Source organism: Sinocyclocheilus grahami, unplaced genomic scaffold (genome assembly GCF_001515645.1).
Source record: "Sinocyclocheilus grahami isolate Dianchi unplaced genomic scaffold, SAMN03320097.WGS_v1.1 scaffold646.1, whole genome shotgun sequence".
Classification (NCBI taxonomy): domain Eukaryota; kingdom Metazoa; phylum Chordata; class Actinopteri; order Cypriniformes; family Cyprinidae; genus Sinocyclocheilus; species Sinocyclocheilus grahami.
Window position 1 is genome coordinate 1,646,570 of NW_015505825.1, and position 25,085 is coordinate 1,671,654.

Here is a 25,085-nt window from a genome sequence, read left to right on the forward strand (position 1 = left end):
AACGATCGGTCTGTGCAAGAAACTGAACAGTATTTATATCGTTTTTTACCTCTGATTAACCGAAATGTCCGAACTGTCCTGAGCGCGTTCTCAGACGCGTCTTCTTCTTCTTGTTTTACGGCGGATCGCAGACTTATAAGTGCATTACCGCCACCTATTTCTCAAATGGACCATTGACACTCCTAATTGAGATTGTAGATAGAGTGTCAATGGTCCATTTGAGAGATAGGTGGCGGTGATGCACTTATACGTCTGCGATCCGGACATTGCGGTGAATCAGAGGTAAAAAACGATATAAATACTGTTCAGTTTCTTGCACAGACCGATCGTTTCGTGTCTTTACACATCGATGTATCGTCACAAGCCACAGGGTTTAATTTGGTTTTGTTTGTGTATGTTTTTTTGACTCTCAAAGCCATGATTCCCATTCAATTCCATTATATGACTGACAGACTGCAACGGTTTGAGTTAAAAATCTTTGGTTGTGTTCTACTGAAGAAACAAAGTCACCTAGATCTTGGATGCCCTGGGGGTAAGCAGATAAACATCAAATTTTCATTTTTGGATGAACTGTCCCTTTAAGTCAAAGCATTTTTTTAGAAAACAATACAGTCCCTGTATTGTTCCATCCTGTCAGTTGTGTTGTGTCAACTGTTTAAATGCATGAATGCATTCTGTGTGTATGCCTCTAATCCTCTCCAAACAGTGTTAAGCGCTGCCACTGCCACATACAGCTCCACTCTTGTCTAATTAAACTTTAAGGGATCATCCAATATGCCATTGTGACAAATCACAATACTGAAAATACTGAGTTTCTATTTCTGAGTGGTTTAGACACATACCCATATACAGTGGGGAAAAAAAGTATTTAGTCAGTCACCAATTGTGCAAGTTCTCCCACTTAAAAAGATGAGAGAGGCCTGTAATTTTCATCATAGGTATACCTCAACTATGAGAGACAAAATGAGAAAAAAAAATCCAGAAAATCACATTGTAGGATTTTTAAAGAATTTATTTGCAAATTATGGTGGAAAATAAGTATTTGGTCAATAACAAAATTTCATCTCAATACTTTGTTATATACACTTTGTTGGCAATGACAGAGGTCAAACATTTTCTGTAAGTCTTCACAAGGTATAATCAGGTAAGATGTCATATTGAATTTAACACCGGTGAAAATGGGGCTGTGAGGGACAGACTTACAGTCTTTAAAGTGGCAGGCACTGTAAAAAAAAAAAAGTCCTAAATCATGCAACCTTCAAAGAGTTTTATGGAGTTTTTGTTTACTAAAAGTCTCCTTTATAAATTTCTATATGCTAGAATCTAGTGAATGTTCATGATGTTGTTAAGCCCAAAGTATAATTCGTTTTTGACGCGAACGGTTAGTGTATGTATGAAGCTGACTGCGAATCATTCTTGTCCATCATCTGTGCTATTTCTCTCCAAAACTTATGACCAATAAAAATGTTGTTATACTCATAAAAGACTATAAAACAAAGGCCCGGACAGTATTGCTATCTTGTGGACAAACTAATTAGTGCAAAAAATATTAAGGCACATTTGAAATTCAGATGTGTAAGCTCAGAAAACCCAATATCAGAAGTTTAAACTAATATGGTTTAAAATGTATGATTTCAGTGCGAAAGACATGATAATCAAAACCAAACAGATGTTTTTTAGCAGAATATCTGAGGTACGAGCTGTAGAGGCACAGTCCTATTCTGGAAAAGGGGGCGGGGAGCAGCAGTTTATTTGCATTTAAAGAGACATGCACAAAAATAGCGTGTTTTTGCTTCCACTCATAATAGGCATTTTCAAAATGATATAATAAATTGTCTGTGGGGTATTTTGAGCGGACACTTCACAGACACATTCTGAGGACACCAGAGATGTACAGTGGTGTGAAAAAAAATAAGAAATGTGCCTGATTTCTTATTTTTTTGCATGTTTGCCACACTTTAATGTTTCAGATCATCAAACAAATTTAAATATTAGTGAAAGATAACACAAGTGAACACAACATGCAGTTTTTAAATGAAGGTTTTTATTATTTCATATTGTAAAAGGGGCATAATAGGACTCCTTTAAATTATTCTGTTAAAGAGAATGTCTCCTTTTAGAGTGGACTTTGAGCTTTAACCATGCAGATGTTTTTTAATGCTCAAACAGCAACATTACACACTAACTAAAGCTGAAAAAGTGAAAAAGCACAATAGGACCCCTTTAATTAAATCACAGCCTTTGCATTTTGGTAATCATACTAAACCATGTTGTGATTTCATTTTGATTTTACTGTGGTGATGACGTGCATGTGAATACCCTAGTGTATATGTAAAAAACAAAGTATACTTTGGATTTACAGTAATACATAATTTACAATAAATATATAATTCTACTTCTTCCTCAGAACTATGGTGTGGAGACAGATAACTTGAAGAACCTGGTGCTAAAGATGAGAGCTGTGACCAACAGCCTTCACACCGCAACATCAGAACGAAGGAAGAGCCCTACGTATGAAAGCAACACGTCTAGCAAGCTCCCAAATGAATTCCTCTCCTCTGTGGTTGAACTTATTGGAGCAGCCAAAAGCCTCCTGGCATGGCTGGACAGGTACAAACATAATTTCTTTACATATTTCTATATTACGTATTTCTGTTTCTGTTGCTTCTTTATTTATGGGGACGTGTAGCATGTAAAGGGCTATGGTGTGTTGCACACGGATGATTTATAAGGGGTTTTTACTCTTAAAGCTGATGTTAACCCACTGTAAGGTCATATATTTCACTGCAAAGTACAAACTTAGACTTGCATGAGCAGCACTTAGATTTTTCCAGACAGGGCAGACAGTTGAAACCAGATACAATCCGCCTTTCTTTCCTAACCCTCTGTGCACAGCTAACCACATCTTTTTCATGAAGGAGAGATTTTTGTGTGCACTAAAACTATGTTTCACTTTGGTGTAGGATTTACTTTGAATCAATTTACACTCAGAAACTGCTAGAAAATTCACATACAGTATAATTACAAGGAAATGGCAAGTAACATTTAAATAAATGAGAAATGTTGACGACTGAAATAGTCTTTTCTTGTAAATCATACTCCAATAGTCTTTGTTTAATTCACAAATATGAAAAATCAGCAAGACAGCTACTCCACAAACCACACAAATGATCCTCACACAATTCCAATAGGGTTGACCAGAGACTGTATAACAGAGGCAGTCCACTTGTAAATATATATATAAATGGGAGAAATCAAAATTGCAGCTGTTGTCCAAGACTCTTGCGTTTTTCATAGAGGCATATCAACATATCCGTAGCAGTAATTCAGTCCATTGAGATTTCGGTGTGTGTGGAGCTCCCTGGTGCAATAACAAGCGACCAACAAAATGTAATATCGCTTTATTCTCTTTAGATTATGTTTTTCCCCTTTCAAGTAAATATATATATTCTCAAGTTACATGGTGCAATTGTTGTGATCTGTCTGGGAAAGAAAGAAATGGAAACTGACTGTGCTTAATGGTTTCATAGGGAGTTGACATGGTTAACGTGTTTAATTCCAGCTGCAGTTTTTATGACCACAGACTCAGAAACTCCAGACACACGGTGATGGAAATAAAGTTCTTTGCTATTGTAAGGCCACATCAGAAAACCCTTCACAAGGAGTTTGTTGTCCTGTCCTGGTATTAATGTGATCTTCTATACAGTGTGAATGTTGTAAGGTCTTTTAACCTTAATTTCCTCTGTCTGCAGAACTCCATTGACGGGGATCAGTGATTTCACCTCCACCAAGAACAAAATCATTCAGTTGTGTCTGGAACTGACCACTACAGTGCAACAGGTCAGTACAATGACCTTTCCTTTAAATAGTATAGACACGCTGAACATGCTATCGTTCGCCTTCCATGTTCATTGTAAAGCTCTCATGCGTTTCCCAGTGGAGCTGGAAACTGGAGCTAGTTATCTAACCACATGTTGTCTTGCAGTGTTTGCTTTGGGGGGTTTACTTCAGACAGTAATAAGCAGACCCCCAACACATAAGTCACAGGTTCTGAGTTTACAGTTTCATTAAACAAGCCAGGATGCTCTTTTAAAGTTGGGCCTCCAGCATTCCTTCATGTTATCTTCCTTGCTTGGAGTATATACTCTCTCCTGTTAAATTCTTGGCTAGTTTTCAAAGGTTAATATGAAAAGTTTTTGGCATTGAAGGATTATCATTGGTCAGAGGCAGTGTTCAGTTCTGTCACATTGTAGACATTCCAGATTTCTTCCAAGAACTTGTTTTTGTGTTTTCAGACAGTGGTCTAAGATTTTCTATGAGAATTTGAGAGAACTTTAACATTTTGACAGCTCAGCATAGATTCTTGTTTGGGTAATGGAATATTCCGTAGAATTGTGACTTCATGGCTGGGGTTTCATAGGTCTTGGCGGTCTATGGTAGTTGGGATACTTATTAAACTCTCAATTCTTGGTGTGAACGGGCCTTTAGGCTAATGTAAGTGTTTAGATAACCGTTCAATTAAATGAAAAATAAATATATAATACTTGTACTAAAACTATTACAAATATTATACAGTATATTATATATTTATTATATATATGTTATGTGTTTATTTATTTATTTCACTTGTGCGAATGGTTAAAATAATGGTCAACCAAGAGTCTCTATAGAGAGTAAACTGGAACCAGAGCCAATAGGGATCTCGCCAAAGATCAAACTGGTCAGAAGTGGTCTGGGTGTATGGAACAGGGGGGGTCAAGAGATTGTCTGGTCAAGTTTCCAGCCCAGTCAGGAGTTTAATGATGTGGGATAAAATCGTTAGATTGTGTAGCCTCTTACTGGAGAACCGGAATGCAGCATGACAAATGCGGAGGGGTAATCCTTCAAAGCTGGCATAGCAAATGTCCAGCAACCTTCGAACATTTAAAACAATAAGCTTCTTTAAATCAGGACAGGTTCCTATTCAGTGTACTTTTAATTTCAGCTCAGTATATGAAATCTTCAGAACATTCCTTTAAAATATATGACATCAAAATGCCTTTATTGAAACCTTCTTTCCTTTATACCCTTAATGCACCAGATGCTGGGTTTCCTTGTCCTCTTCCTCACTTTGGTGTACTCCCACAATGTGTTGTGTAATTATCTTGTCTTGGACTGGACATTTATTTGAGGCTGGAGGTCATTCACTGTTGTTGTGTCAAGCTCTGTAATTATACAACATCCCTAAATCTGAACTTTTTGTTATTATTCACAGAGGTTTCAATGTTCTGCACTTTTTCTTTCTTTCTTGCACAGGACTGCACTATCTATGACATGGAAGAGAAGATTTTGGATGTTGTAAGTATTTTGCATTTCCAGTATTTTTTTTTAATACTCATTTTATACTAATTTTTCATACTCACGTTATTTATTTCTTTCACTTAATTTTGTAAATGAGGATTGCGTGTGTGTGTGTATATGTATTTTTTTATGTATATATTTTTCTCTTTGTATTTTTATATCAAAATGCATTTGATCATACTCAAATCTATATAGTAAACAATTTAGGGCAAAAACAATCTCAAAGTAATTATAAAGTATTCAGAATACATTACATATAATGTGTAATTCAGTGATAGAATATTATTAATCTGCCCAGCACTGGAAATAAAAACTCTTTCGCGCAGTGCAGATATGTGAGCATATGCAGTCAAACATGCAAAGTATTCGGCATTAGGCAGAGTGAAGGAAGTTTGGAAATGACATGCAAGTACACGCTAAGTGTAGGCATAATGGGCTGACAAAATCACAAACACAAAGCGGGAATGGGTTGGGTTCTATTATTTATCTTCTTTACTGTCAAGCAACCATGACAGAAATAAAGGCAGCCTATTCGTAAGAAGTTTATAGTATAAATGGGCTGTCTGCAATACAATACCAATGTAGATGATTTGTATATTACGTTATGTTGCACACAATATAGAGAGGAAAATGTGCTACTCATTAGGACCACCTGGCTGAACTTCATTCAGCTTTTCAGATTACAACCTAGGTTTAATGTTGACACAATTCTAGCAGTGACACATTCATAAGTCAAAATAAATCATGGACACTTGCTGCTCTCTCCAGTGTTTCATCCAGAATGTTACTGTTCATTTTGTTTACACTCCTGTACTTGTGCATTGAGTGGAAAGTTAAATCAAAGCTCAGACGGCATTCAGTTTGTTTATGCAAGCCCCATGGTTTGTTGGACTTCATTTATGGGCTTGGCTTCTGTGGATTATTGTGGATTTTTTAAGTAGAACTAATGGATCTGTTTTTCCAGGCCTAAATTAAAGATTGCATTAGATCAGATTTGAAAAAAGTACTTACATTATTAGTATAATCAATGTGTTAGTCCACTAGACTCTGGAACACCTCCTATGATCATGTGTTTTTATTTACATTTATCCATAGTATTGCTTTTCAGTTGGTGGGATGCTTGCATGAGCAGAAATATACTCCACTACTGTTGGTAATGACGAGCTGTAACTGGGTGGTTTGGAAGTGTAAAAGGGTGGGTTTTGGAGGAGGAAGGGAGTTCCCATAGTTTTTAAAAACTGTTTGTAACTGAAAAATTAGATAGTAGCTATTATCTCAACTCCTCCCCCTTGGGACTTGGTTGCTGTATTCTTCTCAGTTCACCTGCAAATATGCCATGGGGCAAATGTGGAAATAAACCCTCAGATATGTATGGATTTGTATCGCATAGCCAAGTTTGACCAATTATTAGTCCATATTTGACTAATTATTAGTAGACTGTTAGGGTTATTAGAAAAAGTTGGCAAAAAGTTATTTGTAGTCAGTGGAATGTCTGTTGGGGAACCAATAGACAGTCTGTTAATACTCTAATGACTGCTAGTTGAAATGTCTAAAGTAGACTATCCAAATAAAGTTAGCCATTTTGGAGATGTTGTTCATCCATCCAACACTATTTTTCTAAACACTCTGTTCTTCTAAATTGCAGTCAAAGGTATTGAACAGTATTTGTGACAAGACTGTGAGAACCACCTCTGATCCTCTCATGAGCCAGTCAGCATGTCTGGAGGAAGTTCAGCTGACCAACATCAAACCAGGAGAGGGCTTGGTGAGAATTCTTATTTATGTTCATATTGGATATCTTCACTGGAGAAAAAAAAAATCTCATAACACTTATGCCATTAATTAAACCCCATATTATATTCTTCCATGGAACACAAAAGGGTTTGGGCATTTTTGTTAATTTCATGTTTTAAATGCTTGATAGATCAATAAAATTAGTATTCCCATGCAAGTTCCAGTCTGCATTGATTGTAATTGCATGAACAAAAAAAAATTCTAAATGTTTCCTTTAAACATGTTTGTGTTTAATGGAATGAAGAACGTTATAAGGGTGTGGAATGACTTGAGGATGAGTAAATTGTGACAAAATTTAAATTGGAACTTGATAGCAGATTTTTTTATTTTATTTTTTTGCTGGTCCAAAATGGTCTACCAGTATTAACCAAGATGGTGTTCCTGGTTGACCTCAGCCCCAGTGATTACAAGACCTGCTACATTAAACCAGATACTGTCAGAAGACGAAATCAGCACACAGAATATGAATCAGACATATATTTCCTTTGCATGGCTGTAGGTTCCTCTTTACCAACTGTACAGGGTCTGCTCTCTTTTTCTGTTGTTTTCATGATTTTTCTCTCTGTCTTCCTGTTACTCAGGGCATGTACATAAAATCCACCTACGATGGGCTTCATGTCATCACTGGCACCACTGAACATGTGAGTAAGGGCTCCAATGACGAAAGCCTTTGATTCATCACATTTCGCTTTTTGATGCCAATGGCTGAGTTAAATTTAGCCTCTGTGTGCACGCCATGTTCAGTCTAAATAAACAAAATAATGGAAAGTAGATGGGACTTCTCTCGGTTTACAGACTGAACAGTTTTTGTAAGGGCTAAAGATTTAGGTTTGCTCATTCTTTGTATTTAGAATGCATTCCTAAGTAATGCATGGAGCTTTACAAAATGTACCTGTAACCTTTGAACAGGTTAATTAATTAGCTTTAGTCAGTTTTTAACAACAGCTATTCCAGACAATGATGTCAAAATCACATAACACTTCTCTGGAACTACATTCCCACGAGTCAAGAGATGATTCATCCGCCCCAAACCAGTTAGTGATTAATTACAGTTTGTTCATCACGCTTGCTTGTAATTTTATTGTTTATTTTTCAATAATAAAACAAAATCATCACAAGCTCGTATTTAAGCAATATCACATGCACTGCTGTTGTACTGAATTTTAGGCTGTGTTTCAGCCATCAGCACAACTCTGCAGTTAATGATAGCCATTCTCATATTCGGTCCAACAGTACAACTTTATGTGGCAGTTCATTGAATAAGAATTTAAAATCCAAATGATGCTTCCAAGCTAATCTCAAGATACACCAAAGGCATGACAATGAGGTACAGTATATAGATAAAGAGAGGTCTTTGTGCTTTTTTGCTGGCAGGGTAGAAACGTCATGGCAATATTGAAATAATGATGTGGGGACATGAAACTTGCAGTTAAGTGAGGTCTGTTGATTCAGTAGCCTGATCTCTGTCAGTTCATGTAGGGAAAGATTCATCAGAAAGATGTGTCAGACTGATTCGCACTGGTAACTCCTCAATTCATGAGTCTTTTTGAGCAATTCATTAACGCTGCGGCTTTGGTAATCACACTTGTGATTAGTGGTCGACCGATATATCGCCAAGGCCGATATATCAGCCGATATTTGGCATTTTTCAAATATCGGCATCGGCGGATACGTTTTTCTGTTTTTTTAGCGGATGCGTTCGAGGCCGGACTTTTATTTTGACGGCGCTGAGTGTGCTCACAGTGCTCACATTCTCCTTGTTCACTGTCATCGTTCAATTCTGTCTAATACGGATAGAAGTCTGTCTAATAATCTGATAGAACTGTTAAACAAAGGAATTAAAATGTATAGAAAAAGTATTATAACGATTGCTTTTATATTATTAGTAATAGAAAGGCAAACATTATAATACTTTCTTGTTTGCCGTCAGCATTCAGCAAATAAGCATTTACATAATTTAAACAAATCTTTGAATGGCTAATGAACATTTAATTTCACAAACCTTGCAAACTTAGTCGAATCCAGTTGTGAGATCTTGTGAAGTGTGCATGTGACCTGCATGATCGCCTGTTCTCTGCTTGACTTTCGGTCCGTGCAAATTGAATGCTTTAAACATAAATTCGTGATTTCAAATTATGCTGCACTTGCCCACTGTCATTTTCACTGTGTGGTGTATGTATAATGTGTGTTATAAGTGTTACCTTGGCTTTATTTGAAAAAGATATGATTCCCAATGCACACAAAGTTCCCAGAATACTGAGTGCTCTGTTGGTTACAGTTTACTTACTTTTTAATTATAAAATTATAAAAAATATTTTGTGGAAAATACTTTGTCATCTAAAGTATAAGTATGTTTATTTTACTAATTATTTTAATCCATTTTCAAATGATTTCAAATTTCTTAAATATTAATGAAAATAAATACAGTTATATCGGCCATCGGCCACCTGGCTTTCCAAGATATCGGCATCGGCTGTCAAAAAAACAATATCGGTCGACCACTACTTGTGATGTTCATATGAGAGTTCGTGGTCAAAACTGACTGGAGACCATAATTGTATAATTATTTTATTTTAATTAAATTAATGTACTGTATTTCATTTTAATAATGTTTATATATATAAACATTACATATATATTATATGTGTATATATACTGTATATATATATATATATCATGTTACTAAACAATATTCACATCTAAATTATGGATCTAATGTAAAAATAGATGCCTGTATAGTGCTATATATAAATATATAATTGTTGATTCCCTAGTTATTTAGAACAGTTTTTCAGACACAAACTTATTTCACAAATTGTCAAAACTTTGCTTTGTGTTACAGTCACGCCAGTGTGCGTATCTACTTGACACTCTTGATGCTTTAGAGTTTCAAACATTCACTGCTATGCTTTTTCTGCTTTATGACTGAATTGGAGATGGTACATGAAAAAAAAATCTCTGTATTTCCATATTTTTATATCTTATATCCCTTTTCTTTTCTATGGCGGTCAATTTGGACTGAGAACCACACAAGTGTGACTTTTTTTTTGTGAATCGAACTACACAGGTAGTCATTTGTTCATTTCGTTCATTTGTTTTTGTGTGCAGCCCTTGAATAGCAGGCCTGCGAAAATGGTGTGGTGCAGAAACATCATTTCAGTTTTGTTAATCAAATTTGACAACTTACATTTTTTCATATTTGAATGCACCACTGTTCTATATTGTACTGTATATGACTTTGGTGCAAGGAAGGACAGAAACATACAATTAAATACATTTGTATAGCATGTGTATCATATCATGTAGATAGTTCTTTAGAAGACATGCTATTTTACTTTAAATGTATTGTTTTGGGTGTATTTGCATTTATTTTACTTACAGTATGTATAGATGTTGTAGCTATTTATATTTCTGCTTGTGGTGAAGCCTGTTTATGAATCCACAGTATGTACTTAACAAATTTTCCCACCATTATAAATGTAGATTAGATTTTGTAGTTAAAAGGTCAATTGTACCAATTTTTTAATCATTCTTTTTTTGTATTTATTTAGTGAGGGAGGCTGGGATTTTGGGACAAATTGTTTAAATGGTTTTGACAGACACATCAATATTTCAAGAAAACAAATACTCATAGAATTTCCGCTCTAGTCCCCAGCAGATATGACACGCAAGATCCATGCTGGAGATGAAGTCATCCAAGTCAATCAGCAGACAGTGGTATGTATTTCTGCACACAATTTCTTTGTATTAAACAGTGGTACATTAGTGCATTCTGGATTTGTCATATTTGAAAAGGATTTGTGCAGTGTTGACTTGATTTAGTTTGAAACTTGGAATTCTCTGCGGAAGCATAATCTGAAGAGCCTCTGTCTGTATATACAGAATGCTTTTGGGCAGTATTTAAGGGCTTGTGCTTGTTTGCTCCAGGTGGGTTGGCAGCTGAAGAACCTGGTGGCCAAGCTGAGAGAGGACCCTAAAAATGTGGTGCTTCTTTTAAAGAAAAGGCCCACAGGAACCTCAGGATTTACCCCAGCACCTCTCAAAAACATGCGCTGGAAACCTCCCGTGCCTCAGGTGTGTCAATTCTAACAGTCATCAACTCTTAGATGATCGTAGAAGTGAACTGAATAGTTTTTTTGTTGTTGTTGTTTTGTTTTTCAGAGTGTAAAATTGTTAATCAAAGACTAAATTTATTAAATATTTATATTAATAGTTTTCTATAACCTTATTTTAACACTATATGGCCAAACATGTGGACATATCTTGCAAAAAAATTTAATAATTTACATTTAACATGACATTTTGAAATAGATATTGAATCAGGTATTTTGTCCATACAATGAAAGAAACGAGTCCAATGTAATATGCCATTGTTTCAGTCTCATAAATTTGAACTAACTGAATCTAACTTGCTTGTTTCACAGCTATCCATATTTTAATAGTTCATACTTTTAAACTGAATACATTTTTATTGTTCTAACAATACATGTTAATGCTGATTCTAAGCAAATTGAATATATTCATTTTGAAAATATGAGTATTTAAATAAAATTAAGTAGATGCAAATAGTTCATATTAAACTACGCCATGATTGTTTTTGAGTGTAAAAATCTTACCTGTTTCATTTATGTATGACTGACAAATATGCATGACATGAAGTTTATTTTAGGGATGCACGATATTATCGGACCAATATCAGAATCGGCCGATAATGACTTTAAATGTAAATATCGGCATCGGCCCTATATGAAAAATGATGCCGATGTCTTGCCGATAAGTGTACTGTCATTATAAAATAACTTTATTATTGTTTATTTAATTCTAACAAATAAGTTCCTGTTAAAAAACAAAATTAAAAATAATTATATATCGGGATCGGCTATTGGCCAAAATCCAATATCGTGCATCCCTAGTTTATTTGTTTATGCGAAAATCGTAATACAAATGGATGTGAATTTATAGTCAAGTAAATACTTTTTTTTTTAAGTTTTTACGAAATCACACAACATCACAATATTGTTTGAACAAAGTGCGTTGGTATCGGTTTATACATCTTAAAATTAAATTATATGTTGCTGTGAATGCTTAAAAATTAGGTGTGCATGTCATTTTCAGGTATATTTGGTGACCCCAAAAAGTATTTCTAACATTTTGGAGTCACACCAATGTCTAAAATTGTTTGTTTTATCATTGTATGTTATAGGCCTATACATTAATACATCAATTTCATTTTGTCACTCTATTTAGTGATATTTGGCTTTTTATTTATGGAGAGATGTTTTGAAAAGGTGAATGAAGTACAAATGGTTTTCCTCGTGTTCTACAGAGCTCCATGTCTCCTAGTAAGAGTCAGTCAGACAAGTCTGCCAAACTCTGCAGTAGGAAGGACAAGCCAGCCATACTGGACCTGTACATCCCTCCACCTCCATCAGTGCCTTACACACCACGGTGAGACTGGATGCTGTTGTCACCAAGAAAACCTCTCTGAAGGTTCTCTTGTAACATGTAGAAGTGAAATACCTTGTAAATATTATGGTATTTTGATGATGGTAAATATTCCGTTCATGGGATGTATTAAAGAACAATGGTGTTACTTTTCCATTGCATTTCTGAACTTAACTCCAAAGATGCTAAAAAAATAGTTTACCTAAAAATGAATGATTAAAACATCACAATAATCCACTCCAGTCCATCAGTTAACAGTTTGTGAAGTGAAAAGCTGTGTTTAAGCAAGAAATCCATCATTAAGATGGTGATTAAGTTCAAACGAGTCCTTATTATGTGTGACAGTGTGTACTCAAACACAAACAACAACCGAAAACTGAAGAGTGAACTAGAGCAGCTTAAATACAGGGTAGTTGAGGGAACTAATGACTTCTAATATGTGGAGGGAAATTAGAACAAAGGACAACAGGAAACTAATGAAAACAAACGAAAAGTCCATAATAATTAACTGAACAGAACCATGACAGTCCTCTATCCATAATATTGATTTTTCCAGTGTAAAACTGAACTCTTCTGAATCAAGAGTGAAATATGCACATATTCAGCATCATTTGAAATATAAACAGTCCAAAACAGCTCTACACAAATATGTTGGTGGATTTTGATGGGAGAGGACAACAGAGGATGGACTTTTTCACTGGAGGAAGCATTATGGATTATGGACTCTGAATGGATTTTGGCCAGAAGCGATGGCTTAAAGTTAAAAGATTTTCATCTTTGGGTGAACTATTCCTTTAAGCATGATTCTATGTTTTTTAATCATTCCTGCTGATTAAACTGGCTTTTGTCCTCTGTTACAGGGAAGTACGGAACAGCTCATACACCAGCCTGAATGTCAGACCTAAAGGCTCGGAGTCCCCAAACTCCTTCCTGGACCTGGAGAGCCACCGGCGCTTCACCATTGCAGACTATGACAAACTGTCCGTTCAACCACTTGAGGTCAACGTACAGATGCGTCCAAGAGGAAGATCCTCATCACAAGGTCATTAGTAAAAAAAAAAAAAACTGATTTAAAAGTTTCATTTTCATCATTGCAATGTAGCTTAAATTGAACAATTTTTTTGTCCTTTTGTATGTTTACATTGAGTTTGACTGTTTCATATGAATGGTGCACACAGGTAAACCCCGACCTCTGTCAATGCCTTCGGATACATGTTTGAGCGTGGCAGACCTGTATGCAAAGCCCTGGACACAGGGACGGAAAGGTACATAACACATTCACACCAATCCAGTTTAACCACTTCAGAGACACACATGGAGAGAATAAAAAAACACATAACAGAATAAAACGATAGGCTTACTTAAAAAATGAATATATAGGCCTATACACGAAATATATTTCACTTAAATCATTGACAGATTAAGAAAACAAAGGAATTTTTTTTTGCTGAGTTTCGGTTCATTGGGATCCAAAGTTCACGGAAAGGAAAACGAGACGGCAGAAAGTCTGTATTTTGCAAAAGCTTTGCAGTTTTATTTATCTTGCAAAAGCGTGACAGTTTTGATTGATGTCTTGTTTATATCTGTAGGCTATAACCAACCAGCGTTGGTACGACCATATCGCGCCGGCGCCTCACGTGCACACAGACACAACATATTTTTGCGACATTGCAGCTTGTTCATTATCAAAATAAAATACAGTTAAAGAAACATAAAAAGTTACACTGCTCTGTTGTACAATCTGTTGCGTTCAGCGTGACCACTGCCTCACTGTGCTGATATAGCCGACGTGAAGGATGATGTTCTACGTTGATGTGAGTGAAGTACAAAGCCTATTACATAATAAATAATATTTTAGCATATTTGATCATATGTTGCGAATATGGAAACATTTGGATTTGTGCCGAATGAGAGAGGCATCAGTTTTGCCGTAAATTAATTAGTTTTTGGCTTGACGTTTATATAGTGTAAATGCTTTATATAGCCTTAACTTTAGAGGATTTGTTGTGGAGAGAAGGGAACTAATAGCTGTGTTTATAATGTTTGTAAACATTTTTCTTTACCGGTAGTTTAGTCTGCATTATTTCTTAATGTAATAATTAAATGCGACATGAGCCTACGCGACTTATGGTTTTTTTCCCTCTCAAAACGCAATTTTATACGAGTAGCGTTTTTGTTTTTTGTTTTTTACAATGCAGCAAACATTTTTAAATATCTTGAAAAAATACTTTCATGTGTTTAAATCGTTAACAGATTTTTTCTTTTCTTATTTTTAATAAAATATTATTATTATTATTATTATTATTGGCAAAGAAAAAGTTTTAAAAAATAATGTTATTAACCGGTATTTTTTCTACTCAAACCAGTTTCGGAATGGTAATAATACAGAGGAACGCAGGAGGAACAGAAACGTTAAAATATCAATTCTGCTCGGAGTGAACAGGTTGCATTTTATTTTTTTCATCTTCAAGCCCTGCCTTAAAAGCCATGTAAGCTCTGACAGTAAAGACTTTTATATTGTTACAAAAACCTATTTCAAATAAATGCCGTTCTTTTGAATTTTCAATTAATCAATGATTTCTGAAAAAAACACTGAAGACTGGAGTAATTCAGCTTTGAATCACTATACAGTATATTACATTTGAAAATATATTCAAATTAAAAAAAAAAACAGATATTTTTTAACTGTAATAATATTTCACAGTAGTACTGTTTTACTGTATTTTTGTTTAAATAAATGCAGCCTTGGTGAGTGTGACCTTCAAAAATGTTAAAAATCTTACAGACCCCCAAATTTTGAAATGGTAGTGTTTATATAACTCCACTCACAGGGATTACTTTGGTAACGCTTAACGTCTCAGGTTACGTATGTAACCCTAGTTCCTCGAGGGAACGAGACGCTGCGTCGAGAACACTAGGGGAACGCCTTCAGTGACCCACGCTCTGAATCACATGTGAAATCAGTCCAATAGCTGAGCGGTACGTCACGGCGGATGACGTCATGAACGGGAAGCTATAAAAGCACGTGCGGCGGAGCCAGCGAAGTTTAACTGACTATAATCATAATTTCAACATCCCATTTTTACATACTGTATGATTGCTAGGAAATTAGTTCTAGGGATTTGAAAACATCTACAATTACATGCATCTTTCAATCTTCTGGTCTAGGTGAAGATCTTCTGTACAGATACCTAAGCAACGAACGCATACCAACTATCGCTGAGGAGGCCCCGGGCCCAGGCTCGTCTTACAAGTTCACAGCCGAAAGACCCGCTTATGGGATCGACTACTCAAGGAACAGCCAATTCCTTGTCAGTGCGGATCTACACAACAGCGCCACCATACCTTATCAAGAGGACTTAGTCAAAAAGACCCCCATGACATCCACCCCCAAACGGCCCCCCGCAGAGCCCTCGCTACTGGTCAGTTGGATCACACGGCTTAAGCTATTGACTCACTAATGTCAGCTTGCCTTCACCCTTTGTCCGGCTGTGTGCGGTGACTCTTTTCTCATGTACTTTTTCATGCTTTCACTCTCTTTTTCTTGGGGTATTTCTTTGTGCCTCTTACTTGTCTACATTACCACTTGACTAGATTGCCTAGAATGTGTCTAAAATGACTAGAATTTAACCTCAGAAATGTATGTTTGGAAACACATGTGGGCAAAAATTAGATACATTATCTCTGCTTAACTCAGTCGTCTTTTCAGAAATAATGACTTGTACACCACAGTAGGGTACAATGGGGCTAAAGGCGTCCCGGGGTAAAAGGTGCCTTTGATATTATTTTCATGTAAACCACTAGATGGCACAAAAACGTGGCATAGCACTTTCCAAAACATCCACTTTTCAAGATGCACCTGTATTTTTGTCTGATCCTTGACGCGCGCAGCAGTGCAAAGTTGATTCTGTGCTTACTTGATCTAATATTTTATGTTTTTTAAAATGTTGTAGATTTAAGTAGCAAATTAGAATCGCTAAAATTAATGCATATATTGTGAGACAAAGGTCTTCTTCTTTATGATTTTCAGTTTTGTTTAAGATAATTAAAGCAACAGTTTTTAAATAACGAAAGAATATGTACAAGTATGGTATTTGGGGTAAAAAGCGCTCAGTAATTAACATGTTAATTAATAGATGGCTGACTTTTTGATTTGTTGACATGGCATGGTGGTTAGATTCAGATGTTAAATATCATATATTACGTTGGGTGTCCATACTAGAGCAAATCACCATGTTTAGAATGAAACCATCATATTTAAAAACATGATATTAATCATATCATATAATAAAATATCATTTGTTGTTACTACTGTAAATATATATTCAATTATTGTTGGATCTCCTTCAATACTTTCAGAATCTTTGCTTATTAAAACTATTTTGTTTCTGTATTTTAAAATACATTTTTATATTACCATATTTTAATGACAATATATTTATCGAACAAAAATTGATTCTTTTATTTTTCAAAATAAGCAGAATATAGTACAAACTTTGCTAAAGGTATTGTTTTTAACAAGTATTAACTTAGACATTGTTAAAAAAAAACATTATTTTAGCTGAAGTATTTGCATCAATGCCATGTGCCTTTTACCCCGTGTGTGGGGTAATAAGATTATTATAAGATTTTTAAACAAAATGAACAACTTGAATGATTTAGTTTCACACAAAATATGTTGCTCCATTATTGTTCAATACAACGTATATAGATATATATTTTTTGCAATTATACATTTTAGGCACAGTGAATAGCACATTTTTTCTTAAGGTGGGCCTTGGTACCCTATTACTTGTTTGTGTTTGAGTACGCCGTTACAACGGTAGCCACGTTGTACCCTATTAATTTGCATATTAAGCCACTTGAAAATGTATATCTACCTCAGCTATTTCCACAGTGGAATTATTGAAATTCAAAGCAACCATGTGCCTTTTACCCCGTGTGTGGGGTAATAAGATTATTATAAGATTTTTAAACAAAATGAACTTGAACTTGAATGATTTAGTTTCACACAAAATATGTTGCTCCATTATTGTTCAATACAACGTATATAGATATATATTTTTTGCAATTATACATTTTAGGCACAGTGAATAGCACATTTTTTCTTAAGGTGGGCCTTGGTACCCTATTACTTGTTTGTGTTTGAGTACACCGTTACAACGGTAGCCACGTTGTACCCTATTAATTTGCATATTAAGCCACTTGAAAATGAATATCTACCTCAGCTATTTCCACAGTGGAATTATTGAAATTCAAAGCATTCATGGAACAGTAGTACATAGTTTAAGGTTGGGGGGGGGGAAATCTGGTATATATATATAAAAAAAAAAAAATTCCAGTCATTTTTGCCGTTCCTACTAAACCCCATGTCTTTCCAAACAGTTTAGTCAACTAATTTCTAATTAGAGAAACAAATGCATCCTGTTGTTTCTCTTGTCTTTTTGCTCTGGATGTAAAACCTTCAATATATGTAATTGGAAATTTTTTTTCCAAGGTTTCTATGAGTTTCATCATGGTTACATTTTATTGTTTTCTTCGCGTGTTAAGAGTATGTCTTTTGAGTAAGTTATTTTTGTTTTACACCAAAGGAAAAATCTATTTTTGATCTTTTACATTTCTGGTACTGTGCTTTGCATTTGTGGTACGTTACATGGGTATATCGATAGGAATATTTTTCCAAATGCTTACTGCATTTTGAAAACAGTTTTGTTTTTTTCCCCCTTATTTTTTATCAAAGGTATAGTTTACTCTAACAGGAATTCTGACATAATTTACTCACCCTGTGTTGTTCCAGATCTGTGGTGTTTATGCTTTGCGGGTTGTCCAATTTATTAATTTTCTGTACCATACATTTCATTTTTAGGGTATTAAAAAGAACAGCTCAGACGTTGTTCAAAAAAATCCTCTTTTGTGTTCCACAAAATAAGGAAAATAATAAGGGTTTTGAATTAAGGGTAAATAAATTATGGCAGCTTTCTTAGCTTCTTAGTCACTGTAAAATCTATACTTTTTAGCCATTGCTGATGTCAAATCATTTTTGATTGAGGAATCATGATAACAGGTTCATACAGTAGGCTCTGAGATAAGATTTAGCACTGTATGAATCACAAAATGTTCACGGTTAAACTCCGACATCAGCTGTAATGTTGTTTTCACTGAACGCTGGGTTTTATATCAGTATTTTGCATTTCTGGATTATGAAGAAGGGATTATGTCATATTAACTATTGGTCTAAGCTGCTTTTTCCTCCACATTTCCTCCACATTAACTCTTTTGTACCACATTAGTTGCTTCTTTCCATTAAAGCTGCTGTTCCAGATGTTTTTTGTATTGTCTTCACTGACTTATTTGGTTGTCTTCATTAATAAGATGCGGATGCAAGTTAGTAACCGGTAACATTTTGGCATTGACTACAGATTCTAAAACTCTGTAGAAAAGTGGACCAAGAGAAAGTTACTGATTTGTATGCAGTGACACACAAGGTAAAACGGTATCTTAAATGTTTATTAAATCATGTTTATGACATAACACACAGCTATTTGGTGACATTCGTCCAAGATGTACTCATCTTAAACATACAGTAAGAATTGTGTTTTATTGTACATTTTACAAAGTAAAACAACTTCAGAAAGCAATTAACAATTGCCAATAATTGTTCCTTCTTAAGGCAGCTTTACAGCTTTGTATTTTTAAACCCAGTGTCAATTGTGAGATCCAAACACTGTGAATGACTTCACAAAACTAGGGAGTAGTTTGCTCTTATTCTCTATTCCTACCCTTTTACATAAAGGTTTTACAATCTTTCTAACTGTTTCTGTGTTCTGCCTATATCTATCATTCCAATTTACCATCATAATTTCACTTAATATTTCATTCATACTGACCTCTTCAATTTTCCCATATTTGTTGGTTTGCCCTCGCAAAATCTGAAATCAGCTTGTTGCTCAATTAAATGTACTTTATTGAAGAAATGCATTGATCCCTGCTGAGTAAAGTAACAAATAAGTAATGGGTACTGGCTTTGCGTGGAATGTAAATTTACTCATATTATGTTATATTTAGTGCTGTCAAGCGATTAATCACGATTAATCGCATCCAAAATAAAGGTTTTTGTTTACATAATATATGTGTGTGTGGTGTACTGTGTATATTTATATATAAATACACACATACAGTGTATATATTGAAAATATTTACATTTTTATATTTACATAATTTATATTATATGTAAATATATTTAATATAGACATAACATATTTTTCAAAAATGTATACATGCATGTGTGTGTATTTATATATACATAATAAATATACACAGTACACATATATTATGTAAACAAAAACTTTTATTTTGGATGCGATTAATCGTGATTAATCGTTTGACAGCACTAATTATATTATATTATAAAATATTGTGCATGAATATTAGTGTATGTTTTGTGACTGATGCATGGGAATATAACACTTTTTGCTTGAACACTGTAGTCTGATCATATCTTTTGTCTTAACTCCTTTTTATCTGATGTATACAAATAATTAGTCTGTAAACTGTAGCTTTTGACATAGAATCGCCATCAGGGTGCTCATCCACCTCTACATGAACTCATTGTTCAAGAAGAAACAGAATGAAATATGAAATGTTGAAGTGGAGCACAGAGCACAGTGGTCTTGCCTATGCTGAAGCATATATTAACTGTTCTCTGTCCTGCCACAGGATCCTGACTGGACCGCCAACAACGCATTCATCAACAGGTGGGTGCAGAACTTAACGGCACTCACAGCAGTAGCAGCGTCCATAGAGCAGTGCACATTCACTCTCAGCCAAAACAATAGAACAGGAAGAATCTCAGCCCAGATAGTTTATGCTCAGTTATCAGGAATGTATTTTCCCTGCCGGGATGCGAGATGCTCTGTGGACTTGCTGCTCCTTTGTGTATATTTATAGCAAGCAATAGTGTGGTGACATCATGCCATGATCTGGATCACTTACCATTATGTGTAGAGGTAGTAAATAATTTCTGTCATATTTTGAAACATTAAATTTAGTTTGTAACTGCAGTTTAAAACCAAAGCAGGTATTGTGGTAACACTTGACAATAAGGCTAATGCATTAATTAATGGTAATGAGTGGGACATTATTTAAAGTGTTAACAATATTTACTTGTTGAAGACAAAGAAAGATTGGTATTGGGATAGTTCCATATGGAAATAAAAACAGGACTGATATAAACACTGTTGGTCGCATGTCGTGGGACTGAAGTGGTGTGATTTCTCTAAATAGAGATGACTAAACCCTTCATTGTTTTCACAGCCTTTTCTCTTATAATTGTTTCTCCTTAGTGTACAACACAAACTATTTAAATATAAATAGAGTTAAATAACAAAATAATTAGATACAAATATAAATTCAAATTTGAAGTGTTGTATTACAAATTTATAAAATGCTAAATCTAGGTTCCAATGTAATAGAATATATACTGAAAAAGTTATGTACCTTTTACATTTTGAGGTAAAAAAAGGATGACCTTTCTAAGGAGATCAAATCAGGAAGCCCAGGTGTCTGAGATAATGACCTTTTGTCTTTATGCTCTTCCTGACCATCTGGCTTTTTAAGCTCAAAGCACAGCTGTACCTTTGTCTCTGTGATAATGCGAAAGTATGGCGATACTGTCAGACTGATAGGATCAGCACCTATGCATTGAATGACACTGTTATACTGATGAGATCAAGGCTGGGAAAATGCCTGTGTCGGGCTGATTCCTGTACTTCATTTGCATGCTATGGGTTAGATTGTCTCCACCGCTACGGAATGTATCCCGCCCCCTTAAAATGTATATAAACTACAATGTATCACTACGTTAGTCAGACTTTTGATGACTGCAGCGCCACGCAGCGCGTTCTCAATAAAGAACTCTGCTGAAGATACCCAAGAGTCTCCTGGTCTCTGCTTCGACGAGGAAAAAGTTTCCTACAGAAGTAAATAGAAAATAGTTTTAGGCACTCGTTTGTGGACGCTAAACAGAGTGCAATGCAAAGGAACAGAATGCAAAGGTCAGACTATCCAAAAAATGCTGTGCAAAAACAGCAAGACGCAACACAATTGACAACAACATCCATCTGATGCATGTTTTTATGTTTTCACCAATTAGAAATACCTTAGACAGAATGCAAGAATGTGTTCTGTGTGATGGACCAAAGTCTGCCACAAAAAGATTACTTTGACAGTAAAATAACTCCATGTGGCAATATTGGCCAGGGGCTCTGTGTCTGTCTGTCCAGTGTCAGTGTTGGAAACTTATTTGGTGCCACTAAAACTATGGAAATTATAATTTTTAATCATTTGACAGTCTTACTAATGATGCACCCATTCAGTACTGTTGGCTTTCTTTGGGTTGCATTATATTTAACCTATGTAAAAGCTGTAAACATTTTGAAATGGCTTGCAAAATGCATCAATCTCTAAATAAAATAACAGAGGAGACAATCAAATATCTAGAAGAGGGGTGCCAAACCCTGTTCCTGGAGATCTACCTTCCTGCAGAGTTCAGCTCCAACCCTGATCAAACGCAACTGAATCAACTAATTAGGATCTGAAGGGGCACTTGATAATTACAGACAGGTGTGTTTGATCAGGGTTGGAACTGAACTCTGCAGGAAGGTAGATCTCCAGGAACAGGGTTGGGCACCCCTGATCTAGAACTATACGATTGAAATGTAATGTACACTGAACAAAATTATAAACACAACACTTTTGTTTTTGCCCCCATTTTTCATGAGCTGAACTCAAAGATCTAAGACTTTTTCTATGTACACAAAAGGCCTATTTCTCTCAAATATTGTTCACAAATCTGTCTAAATCTGTGTTAGTGGGCACTTCTCCTTTGCCGAGATAATCCATTCACCTCACAGGTGTGGCATATCAAGATGCTGATTAGACAGCATGATTATTGCTGTTAAAAAAACATTTGCTTAGTGTGGATTTCTAATTTATTATTATTATTATTTTTTTTTTTTTTAGATATTATCATTTGTATCTTTATTTGACTTCTATTATCTGTACAGCACTTTGGTCAACCCTGGGTTGTTTTTAAATGTGCTTTATAAATAAATAATGAATGAATGAATTAATTAATTATTGCACAGGTGTGCCTTAGGCTGGCCACAATAAAAGGCCACTCTAAAATGTGCAGTTTTATCACACAGCACAATGCCACAGATGTCGCAAGTTTTGAGGGAGCACAGATTTAGACAGATTTGTGAACAATATTTGAGAGAAATATGCCTTTTGTGTACATTGAAAAAGTCTTAGATCTTCGAGTTCAGCTCATGAAAAATGGGGGCAAAAACAAAAGTGTTGCTTTTATAATTTTGTTCAGTGTATTTTAAGTTTATAATGAGAATGTGCTCAGAACTGCCCTTGGAATTCATCTGTGCAAATGAATTTCATACACCAAGTGATTTTTCTACTTAACGTAACACCCTGTTTCAATAATATTATTTTCAATACTATTATATTATTACCGTATTATTGCTTTAGCTTCAGACATAGCTTATTGTGCCATACCTGTTCCTACATTAAATCTGCTGTCATCTCTTCAGCAGGTACAGCAATGGTGCCGTTCGGTCCTGGTCGTTCTCTCAAGCGGTAAGAAGCACTTCTATACAGTAGTTTATTTTATTTTATTTAAAAAAAAAAAAACTATTTATAGAATGATATTTGCTCAAAAATTGCTAGTAAAACGCAATTAACATTAAACTAAACATACTGAACTGGAAAAGTGAAAAAACTAAAGTAGTTTTTCTTGTAAAGCATATCTAATACATACACTAATCTTTGCATTATTTACAACTTAAAAAAATAATGCCAATCTTCTATAAAAACCAATCCATTTAGTTTTTATAGAAGATGATCATGTCATATATACTTTATTTTCTAGATGCTGTTCAGCAGTAGCATAACAAGCATATACCAAGTTATGTATTTCATGAAGTAATCTCATGAATTGCAGTGCACCACAACATGGAAAGCTCTTGCTTCATCTCTAGCTCTCTTCTTCCGTCATTTATCAGTTTAAGGAATAATAATGCGGCAGATCTATTATATTTCATTAGGAACCTGTTTATATTTGTAGGGCCTATGTCTATTTCAAATGCATTTTAAGTGTGAATATGAATGTTATATTTCTACGAAGTTCTTAAATAGAGGAATATTGTATTTAAAGGAAACAGGGATCTTTTTTACACAGTGACTTGTGGTCATGCTGGTGCCAGCCTCCTCTTGAGCACTCAGTGAGAAACACTGTTGTAGAAGCAGCTCTTGTATTGTCTTGCATTGAAAACACAGCACACAGACAGAGCAGAAGAATGGATCCTCTGTTCCTGGCAGTGACATGGCTTGCCCTCTGGGGGATATTTAGTTAAGCGGTGTGACAATCACCTGTGCAGATCATTGTGGGAAAATTTCCCCTGATTTAATCTCATGAAGTCACAGACAGGAGAGATCAGGGTTTCGCTCACAGTTCTAACATTGGCTAAAGTTTATATATACAGTGGTGTGAAAAAGTTTTTGCCCCCTTCCTGTTTTTTTAATTGTTTGCATATTTGTCACACTTAAAAGATTCAGATCATCAAACTAATTTTAATATTACACAAAGATAACCTGAGTAAATACAAACTGCAGTTTTGAAATTATGATTTCATTTATTAAGGGAAAAAGTTGTCCAAACCTGCCTGGCACTACGTGAAAAAGTAATTGCCCCCTAAATCTAATAACTGGTTGTGTCACCCTTTGCAGCAACAACTGCAATCAAGCGTTTGCGATAAATGGCAATGAGTCTTTCACAGGAATTTTGGCCCACTCTTCTTTGCAGAATTGTTTTCATTCAGCCACATTGGATGGTTTTTGAGCATGAATGGACTATTTAAGGTCATGCCAAAGCATCTCAATCGGATTTAAGTCTGGACTTTGACTTGGCCACTCCAAAACCTTAATTTTGTTTTTCTTGAGCCATTCAAAGGTGGACTTGCTGGTGTGTTTTGGATCATTGTTCTGCTGCATAAACCCAGTGTGCTTGAGCTTGAGGTCACAAACTGATGGCCGGACATTCTCCTTCAGGATTTTCTGATAGAGAGCAGAATACATGCTTCCATCGGTTATGGCAAGTCACCCAGGTCCTGAAGCTGCAGAGCAGTCCCAGAGCATCACACTACCACCACCATGTTTGACTCTTGGTGTTCTTTTTATGAAATGCTGTGTTGGTTTATGCCAGATGTAACGGGACACACACCTTCCAAAAAGTTTAACTTTTGTCTCATCAGTCCACAGGATATTTACCCAAAAGTCTTGGGGATAAACAAGATATTTTTTGGCAAATGTGAGACAAGCCTTTGTGTTCTTTTTGGTCAGCAATGGCTTTTGCCTTGGAACTCTCCCATGGATGCTGTTTTTGCCCAGTCTCTTTCTTATTGTTGAATCATGAACACTGACCTTAATTGAGGCAAGTG

General features: G+C 35.3%; 1 protein-coding gene across 1 annotated transcript in view; it reads left to right on the top strand.

Moving 5' to 3' along the window:
- Nucleotides 1–25,085, top strand: part of LOC107558499 (connector enhancer of kinase suppressor of ras 3-like) — a 75,725-nt gene that overhangs the window by 32,645 nt on the left and 17,995 nt on the right. Inside the window, exons 3-15 of the mRNA XM_016242157.1 lie at nt 2,408–2,610; nt 3,753–3,840; nt 5,296–5,337; nt 6,986–7,105; nt 7,716–7,775; nt 10,783–10,851; nt 11,062–11,208; nt 12,461–12,582; nt 13,440–13,621; nt 13,758–13,844; nt 15,748–16,001; nt 20,296–20,333; nt 23,181–23,226. Coding sequence (XP_016097643.1) covers nt 2,408–2,610; nt 3,753–3,840; nt 5,296–5,337; nt 6,986–7,105; nt 7,716–7,775; nt 10,783–10,851; nt 11,062–11,208; nt 12,461–12,582; nt 13,440–13,621; nt 13,758–13,844; nt 15,748–16,001; nt 20,296–20,333; nt 23,181–23,226 — 1,458 coding nt within the window. The remainder of the gene's footprint in view (nt 1–2,407; nt 2,611–3,752; nt 3,841–5,295; nt 5,338–6,985; nt 7,106–7,715; nt 7,776–10,782; nt 10,852–11,061; nt 11,209–12,460; nt 12,583–13,439; nt 13,622–13,757; nt 13,845–15,747; nt 16,002–20,295; nt 20,334–23,180; nt 23,227–25,085) is intronic.